Below are 12,072 nucleotides of genomic sequence, written 5' to 3'. Positions count from 1 at the left end.
CCTTTTTAAGCTTCCACTTTGACCCACAGAATGTCAAACTACAGAATCACTAAACAAGCAACAAAAAAAGCGAAGAGCATATAGTTCTATAGTTTTGCTTCTGATAAGTTTAAATAATAACACAAAAAATGCCTTCCCATAGGTCAGAACATGAACCTACTTAATGCTAAGTATCTGTAAGAACAACTGTGTTAATTGTATCAAAGGGTGCAAGAAACTGCAGAAAATGCCACGTCCCTTCAGCAACTAGACATTGACCCATAGACCCTCCCAATTAGAGGAGGAGGGCTAAGAACAAACAATACGGGGATTTCAGGGTGTCCTTTAGCTTACGGCACTACAGACTGGCCAACTGGGCCTGGCCTGAGGCTATGTACTGTTCAAGTATCGTTTTGGAGGCTTCRGTAAGACATAAGGAGCACGTAGGTAGACTACAGTTATCTTACCTGGTAAAGCACAGGTCAACTAAACCACAGCATGTGCTCGGTCCCACTGCAAGCCCAAAGGGTATCAGTGGCCTGACAGCCTCTATTTCCTGTCACCCGCCATGGGCCAACTCATGCTCAATACCAGCAGCACACTTTCGCTGCGTGCATTGCGGAAAACCAGCTCCTGGCCTGCAGCCAAACAGGCATTATCAGCTCTGTGCCCTGTGGTTCAGGCTGCAGAGAAAGCAGGTATTTAGATTTGTGTCATTCAAGCTCTCTCTGACTGTGCTCACAGGCTTGCGGAAAACTTACGTCTGCGTGTAGGCCTCTGTCCAAASAGTTTGGACAGCTGCCTGTACTTAAAATATAGTTTAGATATAGCTTTACTGACCATCTGCCAGAGGTTAATTTCACCCACTAGGAATTACATTTCATTTGCTTTGAAATTACTTAGTATCTTGCCCTCCAAAACACTGTCTAATATTTCCTCTGTTTACAGTAAACAAAAATTTGGTAAGGCATTTTTTGAAAGCTGGTAGTTCATTAACACTACGCAGACCAAATCATGACCATTCCACTAGTTTTTAGCATTAATACTTAAAGTATAGATTTATAATAGAGAATCAAAACATATTTAACACTGAATTTACCTTTCTGTAAAATGGCTGGTCTCCCATTGCCCTTGTTTTCAGAAATTCTTCACTGTTAAACACTCTATGTTCATAATTYAGATGATCTTTTACTTCCCTGGAGACAAAAATAAACAAACATATGTAAATTGGGAGATTTATAAGCAAATTGCACTTCTGCAGCAGCAGCCCACTGGTATTACTAGAAACATGATGCCATATCAAAGGGCAAACTTAGTTTTATGAGCAAGCCTTGAGTTACTGAATCACAGRAAAAAAAATGGAGACATAAAGAGAACTGTGACAGTCTACCTGCTGCCACTGCTATTTCTAGTTGGCAAATTCACTTAGAGGCTCTGGGATCAACTTCAGTATTCCATGGAAGAGAATCTATATATTGAAGTCAGGATTCAGACTCCAGTCCTGGAATTATATCTACATACACCATTTCTGGATCACATACAATCCATCTGGGGTACTAGGAAAACAAATGTACCTGTCCACATTGGCAGTTTGAAAGATGTGATCTGGCCTCCCGCTGCCCCATTAGATTGCATCTCTAACATCCACGCAAATTATTGCAAAGTCCGATACTTCTTGCTGCCCTCATAAACTCAAAGCCAGCAATAACTGGCAGTCACATTAAAATAAATAGAAACATTGGAATATTGGAATAAAAGAGAAAGAGAGATAAAGATCTGATGCACATCTTAGTATACATTGGGCAGCAGGAGCTTGACATCACCCCTAGAAAACCAGGAATCAAAGTCAACTTCTGTGCCCCAGAGATGAGCCAAAACAGACTGTTTCAGGAATAGGAAAAGGGAGTTTCAGAGAAAAAGCTGTTCTCTGAACCCAAGTCAGTRAATAAGAAATGAGAAGCTATTTAACCTAAATACATGCAGGAGGCTAAAATGAGGGTTACTCTTACTTATTGGATGTTTCACCTATTGTTTCCCCTATTCATAACAGAGGGAAAAGTGATTCCCATGAAAACAGAAGAATGAAGAAACTAATTTGGTGAGTTAAGATCTGTATGCAAGCACAACAGGGGAGATTCATACCTACGCAGAGACCCAACAGAAGGTCTATATCTCACTTGTCTTTCATAAATCAGAGATCTAAGCCCATAACAGTTTATCATGCCATAGGGATTTAGAAAAAAATTAGTAACTAGTACAAGCATATAACCCTACATGATTTAGTACGAGTTTGTTTTAAACATGGAACCTCAGCACACAAAAATGCTTCACTGAAGACAGTAATAACTGGTAGGACAATTGCATCAACAGAGATCTACTTTCCTTCACTCCTGGACTGCGGTAGATAAAGCATTAGAAGAGAAGAGACAATGCTGAAAAAAAGAACAAAAAGAGAAAGTTTGAAGAAATGGAGRAAGAAAGCGAGAAAAGAACCATCCCTTTTGCAAAACATGTTATTATCTCTTAGAGAGCAAAGCATCTGTTCATTTTTTGTAGCCAAGTGTTTAGTGCGTTAAAGGGTTCAAGCTGTTAGCAGCAAAACTCATTTCTGCTCATCTTTATCTGAAACATATTGTTGCCAAACACAGAAACCCACCAAATCCCACAGTGGCAGCACATCAGGTTGCAAATATGTTTCATTTATCAGATCCAGCTGTGTAGTCTGTCATTCCCTCCACGCTCAGCAGTTAATGCCCTCCCCAAGGTCCCAGCTATGCATATGAACACTCCCTGAGCTGACTTCAGTGAAAAGGAGAAGGGTTTGCAAAGACCTGGTATTCAGATTATTTAAATCAACCCAGTACATTCAGACTGAAATTCTTAGGGAGCATTCATGTGAGCAGTTCAGCAGCTGATCCAAAGGGAGCAGCATCTCCAGCCAGAGGCAAGGAGAAGTAGCTGGGGACGTGCACCTGCACAGCCATTTGCAGACCACCAGCCACACAATCAGACCTCTCAGGCATGGCAGGGAGGCAGTTTCATTCTCAGGGCTGAGTAGGTTAATATTAATGCAAAAAGAAATGAAGTACAAGCAAAGTGATTCTCTCTCTGCACTTTTTTTGAAGAACTCAACTGCCATACTACCATTTCCCTCACTAAATACAGTCAAATTAAAGCAGGATTTGCAGCCAGTACTCTGATAARATGAAGCCCACTACGGGTATCAATACATTAGGTTAGGTTAAGAACCAGAAAAATTAGTACAGCTGCACGTTTTTCCAGAGGGAGGAAGGTGGGGGCAGCTTTGGTTACACTAGTACTTGAGTGATGTTCTAGTAAAACAGAACTTGATCTTGCACAATTCTACAATATTGTGTTAATAAAGACAATAGATATAACCAAATTAGTTATATAACCAGAAATGTTAACCATAAATTATGAAGATTTTTGGAGTAGAGCTACCAACACTGACAAAGGGTTAAAAAAACCACTTGCTCATGTTCTTTTTTTGTCACCAAAGTGCTGAATTTAATTTTTTAGGATAATGGCTGCTATCAATTCCTTATCTAAGCATGGAGTATGACATGGAGGTGCGAGTGTGTCCAATGCCTTGTAGAGCTGCATGACTATTGACAATAATCATTACAAAAATAAGAGTAAAATTGGTAGTTGGGTCATCGAATCTAGTTCTCTATTATTCTATTTGATTTTTAATTTTATATAATTTAATCTTAAAAGCTATTTAATCTATACCTCACACCACTACTAAAACGTTACCCCACAGCCAGTCAATACCCAACTGTTCTTGTGTCAACACTGTCCTTGGGCTTAAACAGCTCTCTTCCCTCCTTCTTACTTATTCTCACATGGCTGCAACCTGCAAATCCCTTCTCAGCACTTGTTCAATTAGCCAAAATATGCCCTGGTCTGCTAACCTCCTGATCCTGCTATCAGCTCTTCTCCCCTGTCTCAGTTTGAATTCATTTTTCTCTAGCATGAGTGACCAAGACACTATCTACTAGACACAAATAAATACACATACTGAGTCTTAAACTCATGTAAAGATACAAGGGCTGCACTTCTCTTCCTGGAATCTTCATACAAGAGACACTCTTAAGTTCAAAATTAGAATGGATTAAGCAAAAATGTCCTGGCAATGAATATGCACCTGAATACATTAGTTACTGATCTTCTGGCGGGCTAGAAGGACCTCTTTCTCATATTCCCTCACAAAACTTGAGACTTACAAAATATCTATGGAGTAAATCAAAATAAGAGTATTTTCAGTGAAAGTGTCTGCCTTAACAAGTATCAGGTGCTCATGTAATAATAAAAAAAAAATACTGTACCCCTTTACCTGAAGATATTAACAATTAACTGCAAAGCAGTTTGCTGAACTTCATTGTTCAGTTTCTGCTGCCAAGCTCTTCTACGCATCTGGAGTTCCCCAAGATCTGTGCTGGCACTGAGATGGCAGAGCTCTAGATCATAATGCAGCTGAAGACTCTCCACTCTACACAAAAAAGAACAACATTATCAAGACACATGTTAACACCATTTTTTTTCCTGTCATATCTTTTAAAGAAAAAAATCTGAAAGATTCCACATACCTTTCAGCTAGAGAAAGTACAAAAAATGATTTACAAGTGTTGACAAAACTAACAAGGTTCTTGGAATCTTACTATACACATAGTACAGAAACACATTAAGCTTTCTGTATTAAAAAAAACAGCAAAGTTCAGAAAAAATCCATATCTGTAACCAAAAAGGAAGCAGCATTATGGGTATTACAGAATAATTAAAGTTTCCTGTATACTATTTAGATGATAATAATGAATAACACAAAATAAAATTTACAAAGTGAGTCTAAGACATGCACTATGATAAGCAAAGCTGCAGCTCCTTTTTTACCTTTTTATGAAAGTTGCTGCTGCTTGTGCTGGAACATCTGGAATTTCAGGCTCCTCTTCTGRTGTTTTTGAATGTGTAATATCCCCATTATCAATATTGATTAGAATTAAATCTTCAGTCTCCTTTTAATGAATGAAAATGGAATAATTAAAAACGCTTTTCTATTGTAAAAGCATGTATTTCTTCTCTACATACTCCTTAGACAATGAATTATTCCAGTAAGAAGATAAACCATAAAASAACTGAACTACAAGATTATATTGATAACTAAACAATGATTTTCAAGAAAAATAAATGTTATTAWTTTAACAGATATTAAAGTCAGTATGCAAACTATATATAGGTAACCTATTATGCTCTCTGTAGAGCTACATTAATATTAAAGCTCTAAGCCCTTCCTTGAAAAGGAATATATATGAAGATACATACAAAACCATCTGAAAATTATTGCAAAGAAACTCCCTAAAACCTGTCTTCATTCAGCCTTTACTTCCGTTCTTATTCTAAGGAGTGAAGTAGAGCAGGAAGGATTATATAATATTACAGCCTCAAACATGAGAGCATGTGCTAATGCCAAAAAGGTCATGTGGAGGTAAATTTCAGATTGATCTCTGTTTGCAATTTTAAAAGTTCAAGCTGTAACACAGCGTTTAAAAAAAAAAAAAACAAAAAAGAAAGAAAAAATACACCTTCAAGTGGTATCAAAGAAGAGTATTCTTTAATCTGTACTTTTTCACAATAATGACATCCGCTTGCAGCTAACCTTAAAATATTTTTAATATTTCATTTCAATTTTGCATTTCATTCATTTAGGACCTGAATAGACTGACCAGTTACAATTTACAGTCAGATCAGAAGGATCCATAAGACAGATTGATCAATGTAACAAAAAGTATATTCACATTAGCTTTTGTAAACCCCTCAACTGTGAAGCCAAGATATTTTTTTTTTTTATCTTTTTGAGACACCAAAATATTATTTCCCACTGGAAGAGATTTATTTAAATAAAATTCTGAAAGAAGAGGTGGCAAACTCAGAATAAATTCTGAAATTGCTATTTTTCTTTTTATTGGATGCTGAAGTCCGTCATGAGAAACAGCAGCACCAACAGAGTATTTCCAAACTCATTCTCAATTCTTAACCCACATGCCTGGAAAAGGCACCTAACTCATCCCACACACTGTTTTGAACATAAGTAACCTCACCAATTTGAGGAGAAGCTATTTATTTAAAAAAAAAAAAAAAAAAAAAAAAAAAAAAAAAGCTATATGCAAGCAGGGTTCTTCCCAGAATGAAACCTGAACTCACAGAATTCAGGAATATACTATACTGGAAAGAAAAGAAATCCAAGGGATAGAGCCATAAGCTTTTTCCCAGTAAGCCAACAATCACATCAGTATGGCTCTATTAGTTTTGATTTCTTCACTGCTTAGAGGCTCAAATGACAAAAACAAATTTCTAAGGTGCACCTGAAAGAAGCAAGGGACATACAAATGTGCTGAAACGGAACAGCACAAGTGGTAATACTCTACGACATACCATGCTAACTTCTTCAAAATGATCAGTATGACATCCCATAAGAAAAGATGTTGGGGCCATTACAAAATCCAGCATTTGACGAGATAGAATGGGCACAAAAGTGTGTTGCCACTGAAGAGGATGAAGGTACAACATGAAGCATTCAGCCACGAGTGTTAGCAGGGCCCAGTCAGAAGAGAAGAAAACAATTCTCTGCTCAGTTAAAATACAGGTCATAATCTGGAAACAAAATTTAAAAAGCATTCACAAAGAGWTACACCTAAAAAATACAGTATACACACAAATATTTTATCTGCTAGTGAAACTTAGCCTCACAAATTTTGTCTTCTAGTAACTACCTCACATATTCATAAACAAAAATAATGTCCATCTAGAGAATTCTTATAAAATTCAACAAAGATGAAAGTAAAACTTGAGAGAAAATTTAAGTGATAGGCAAAGTCACTGAGAGTTTGGCCCCAGCACCAGTGAGGACAGGATTTAGCTGGAAATGGTAGAAAGAATTGTCCCCTCTTTCCGTCACAGAATTAGGCTTTTACAGCACCCAGATGAAGAATATGGGCAAACTGGTCTGACCGGCGTTGAACACAAATAACATCTAGGTTTTAGACACCTCAACCAAATAATTGAAGATACTAGCCAGTCAGATTCCTCATATTGCCAGTGGAGAGAGGTATCTGCTCCTTTGCAAATGACTTCTTGTATTTTCTTTTCTTTCTATACCATTTAGACTTCAAGTATATGAGAATGCCAATCGTTACAGATCAATCTTACAGGTAAACTAGAGTCTGCYTTTAAGTAGGGATTCAGTCCCTCTTTCACACACGGAAAGAAATCTTATGAATCTTCTAACCTCGTATTTTATGAGAATTCAAAATCAAATCTGTCAATCAGCTTGCGCATTTATATTCCAAAATGTATGCTTAAGAAATTTGGCATCCGCTGGTATACCACTACAGCAGAAACAAATCTAATGTGCCTTAATTTAATCTGGTCATACATATCAAAACATCTTAAGGAGAAATATACTTTATTGACAGTATCTCTAGCATACAAAGATAGGACTATTCAGAATTTCTCATTTATGGTGTTTCTTGAGTAACTACAATAATTTAAAATCACTGATTACCAGTACTGTCTATCTCAAACCCATTTTAAAGTATTTGTTAGCTGTTTTTACCTGCAGAACCTGCTCTGGCTTGAAACACAGCAACGGAAGATGAAGATCCAGGTCAATAATTGGACTATCTGGATCCTCTCGTGAAGGAATTATTATCTGAAGCGGTTTCATATTAAATACCTGTTGTAACAGATGTTTTCCATTTACTTCTTTAATGAAAGTATTCCCACAAGACATTGCATTCATAATTTTAGTTCCAACTACAAAACATTCAGATTACTTGAGAACAAAAAGACAGATATCTAAATACTGCAGAAAGTTGGAAGAGAAACAGGGGAAATATTAAAAGACATTAGAATCAGTTCTAAAGATTAGTATGGATTTTGTTTCCTTACATTCTCATAGGTTGTTTGCTATTATAGCCAACAAAAATAAATAAGTTTTCTATTAATAGACTTATAAAACCTGCTTTGTTATAACCATAGTAATATAATGGGATTTATATCTGTAGATAAAATTGAGAAAATAAAGTATTGATAAAATTCATACTGGAAATGGAAATGAAAATATGAACAAAAGAACTCTGTATTGGTACTTACGAAGACAGAAAAAGCCAAAACTAAAGAGTTTTTTCAGTATTTCACATATTCCAGCTCAAATCTCTATGGGCCAGATCCTGCACATTCTGTGCATCTCAACAAATCATTCAGACAATTCCCCAGCTCTGCTATTTTTTCTCTGCTCCTAACACCTCATCCCAAGGTAAAGGAAAGGTTATAAAGAAGAAATAYAGCCCACAAATTTCAGCTTCTATACTGAACACAAACCTTTATGTGACTTTCTCCTCTCAGCTAAGCTGGCTGTTGCCAACCCAAACACACACCCACACCACTCCTTGCCCTTCTTCCCCAGAATCATTCAGACAGGATAAGAAAACAAATCCAGAGCTGTACCCATTGCAGTAGCTTCCTTCTTTGCCCTCTTTTCTTTCACAGGGACTGCACTACTTCTCAGGTACATAACCGAACAGACACCCATCCCACACTTTAGTTAAGTAAGAGAACTACGTGATAGACTGGGGTTTATATGTGCATATTCAATGAGATGGCAACGGCATACTGTTCATACGAAAGGTAAACTTCTAATCTTATGATAAAGGAATTAAGGACTAGAGCTTCCAGCCAGCTTTAGTACAGATTATGTGGGCTGCCCTTCCAGAGGCCAGAAGCTACACTACATTATCCTCTGGATCTGTCCAAGTATTGCTGCAGATGGTACCTAGTTGGCACAAGTTAAATCCTTGCCAACAGGCTACCAAAGCTAAGCAGTGTAACTAATTGGTATGTCAAGGTGCAAGCCTCCACCCTGTGAACATCATTATCTTATCTACTAGTAACACATAGCCTTTATTTTCAGAGTATAGGTATTGACAATAATTTTATGCCAGCAAGTAAAAATCTCTGATCTGACAGCGAAGAATTTTCTCTAAATTACACAAAGCAGCATCCTAGTACTTCACAACACATAATGTTAAACTAATTATGAAATTCAGCATCAGTAATTACCAAGTGGAGTGGTCCTGGTGGAGGGCTAGGTATTAAAAATAACTTTGCTGCAAATTCTTTTATGTGCTCATCAACATCAGAATTCTTGAAAGGTCGCAGATGCACTAGTAAGCTGAAATTAAATTATAGCAAATTATTTATAAAATACTAATATGCAAACAGGATTTTTTGCTGATAACCTAGAACTAAAAGGATTACTGGGAGCAATGAAGTTATTATTCCAGCTAATTAATTTCTAATTTATTAGATACTTCAGTGGCTCTACTTAATTTTAATTCTGCTGCTGTGCTGGAAGAACATTTCAAGTTTTTTCGTAYTTCCATGCATAAAAATACTTCTTTATCCTATATATTAGAGTATGAATCTAGTACACTGGGTTGCCTGATGGCAAAAGAGATCCAGAGGTGAAATKTAGCTAGATGAAGCACCTTACAGACATTGCTTCAAGAGCAACACACCCACAGTTGCCACATGATGCCAGATGCGATGGGAGAACCCATGGCACTAGTTCTGGAATGAAATCATCTATCACCCAAGCAACTGTCTTGGCAAAAAGAATCAGAGGAAAAGAGAAGCTGTAGATATAAAAGATGGTCTTGACCATAGATGAACGTGAAGCAAGAAGTATGCTCAGCAYGAGGCCTTGCAGGCCTGCATGAACACTCCTCTTTGATATCATTCCTACACACAAAGAACAAATATAGTTGTGCAAACCTGCCAAATATTTCTTCCCTAGAACTCTATTACCTTAGCTTTTTCAAAGCAACAAAGGTCTGAAAGTTTATATTTAATGTCAGCCCAATTCATAAACATTTAAACATTTATGATATTAAGACTGCAAAGTGGTAAGTCCAGTAGCATTAATAAAATGTAACAATTAAGAAATTAGGTATTTGTAGTTGGAAAGGTTCAATGTTCTATTCAATAAGTCTCATGTGTATGTTTATAGCAAAAAAAAAAAAAAAAAAACTATATATCTAGTTCTAGAAAACAGCTGAATACATCCAGAGATATAGAAGAACCCAGAACATCACATTTGTCTATGTAAGTTAGATTCCTGAATCAAAATATTTTGCCTTTATATTACTGAGCTTTTTAATGGATTAGACAGACATAAATGTTTACTAAATTCAGACTGCCCTGGGCTGACTATTATGTCATTAAACATTTTCCCCGAATTCCATCAACTATTTCTGTGGGAAGGGAGACCAGGGAGTGGATAATTTAAAAATTCTCAAAGAAAAGTAGACCTTTGAATTCAGTACGTTGCCATACCTAATACATTACTAACAATGTGAGCTGACTTACTCATTTTTTTGAGACAAAAGGAACGTATCAGCACATTCAGTAAGTGTTACAACAGGAACAACCTGACCCTGACACTGAATAAGCAGTAGATGTACAGAAGGGACAGTAAGAGCTTCTTAATCAGTACACTGTGCCCATTAACTCAATGTAATGGCAGTTGACAGCTCTGCACCACAAACATCTGCAGTTATAAATGAAGTAATCTGTGAAACATTAAAGCAGGGAGCTAAGGAGTTTAYGAACCTTCCATTACCTCTATTAACTGTCCACGGAAACATTGTTTTAGAAAGTAAGAACACCTAAGAATGATTCTTTTGCATTGCTTCAATGCTGGGAGCTATTTCCACACTTCCACCTTTTCTTGAGGCAGCTGAAAGGACTAACACACAGGTTGGAAGATTTACTGATTTACTGTTTGAGTAAATCTTTACCCTCAGTAAAACCTATTCATCCATCTGAGGTGGGATTTCAACCAGCAGCAGATTACTGCCAGAAATATTTCACTTTGTGGAGTGTAACAGAGTGGGGTTTTAAAAAAAAGTGCCAAAACCTCTCAATTTAAAACCCAATCTTTTCAAATAATCCTATAGAGTAATTCAGCAGTGACAGTGTTGCGAAATGGTCTAGATYCATGCTCGTTTGCTTGGAGAGAGTCATACTCACTCTGTTCAAGTTGTTCTGGATTTGGAAGCACTGTATATCAGTAAAATTAATTATAAAATTAATGACACAGAATATGATCWTCATCATTACAATAAAAGTTTTAAAGTTCCCTTTGTGGTTGGAGACACCTTAAGGGATTTATAGTTTTACCTAGCCTCTGTATCTTAGTTTTATCCCAGTTAGTTTTCAGTTGTGATTTCTACTATACTTTGCCATTTGAAAAAGGTTAGAAACCTGTTTTTCTGTTGTTTTTGTTGTTTTTTTAATCTGGGAATGCTCAGGATGATAAAATACCTTGGATGAATCTCTTAAATTAATAAAAATACTGCCCCATTTATGAGCAATCCTGTTCACTGCAGGTCCTGGAGAAAACAAGCTGTACATTGTAGAATTCTAGAGAAATAAGAAATACATCAGGATTCTGAGTGGAAGCAGAACCCCTTCAGATACTACTTCAACATCAGGCTTATGCTGTCAATAATAAATAGTATTTTTCCCCACTAACTCCCACCAGGAAAGTACTACACATCAGGAATAGGTGGTTTCAAATCCACCATCTARTGTCTTTGAATCCCAAAACTTGCAGAACTTGCATCAGTTTAAGCGTCACACAAAACATTACTGAAGCCTATCAAAGATATAAGACCTCTGTTGAAAGTGTTATTATTTGTTAAGTGCATACACCTTCTCAATTAAAATGTTTACTTAACTAGGTTTACAATCCATTGCCCTCTGATTACAATTAAGACCTCTGAAATGAAAATAACTCTAATATCCTTTCTGGTTTACAAGAAAACAATGTTAAAACTTTGTTAGGTTACAAAAAGGTGAAAAAAAATCACCAATTTGAGCATATGCTGCACTATGCTCAAACGACATCCCCACGGTCTTGTTTACTATAGTTGGTTATATTCCACCCAGAGCAGCCAAACATCTCAGTAGCTAATTGCTTTGTGTCACGTGGGGGGAAGGGGGGGGGAAGGAAAG

The 12,072-nt window shown here is 36.7% G+C and overlaps 1 protein-coding gene across 2 annotated transcripts in view; it reads right to left on the bottom strand.

Annotated features, from left to right (window-relative positions):
* DENND3 (DENN domain containing 3) overlaps nt 1-12,072 on the bottom strand; it is a 39,354-nt gene that overhangs the window by 18,217 nt on the left and 9,065 nt on the right. Inside the window, exons 5-10 of one of the 2 annotated variants that reach the window (XM_085323158.1) lie at nt 9,115-9,226; nt 7,610-7,729; nt 6,430-6,648; nt 4,891-5,012; nt 4,337-4,492; nt 1,079-1,175 (exon numbers count right to left, since the gene is read on the bottom strand). In XM_085323158.1, coding sequence (XP_085179284.1) covers nt 1,079-1,175; nt 4,337-4,492; nt 4,891-5,012; nt 6,430-6,648; nt 7,610-7,729; nt 9,115-9,226 — 826 coding nt within the window. The remainder of the gene's footprint in view (nt 1-1,078; nt 1,176-4,336; nt 4,493-4,890; nt 5,013-6,429; nt 6,649-7,609; nt 7,730-9,114; nt 9,227-12,072) is intronic. The other variant, XM_085323226.1, reaches the window with a different exon arrangement.

Source organism: Rhea americana, unplaced genomic scaffold (assembly GCF_003343005.1).
Source record: "Rhea americana isolate MKP2758 unplaced genomic scaffold, rheAme1 scaffold_0, whole genome shotgun sequence".
Taxonomy (NCBI): Eukaryota; Metazoa; Chordata; class Aves; order Rheiformes; family Rheidae; genus Rhea; species Rhea americana.
Note: the sequence above shows the minus strand (reverse complement) of the source record. Positions and strands in the feature narration are given on the sequence as shown.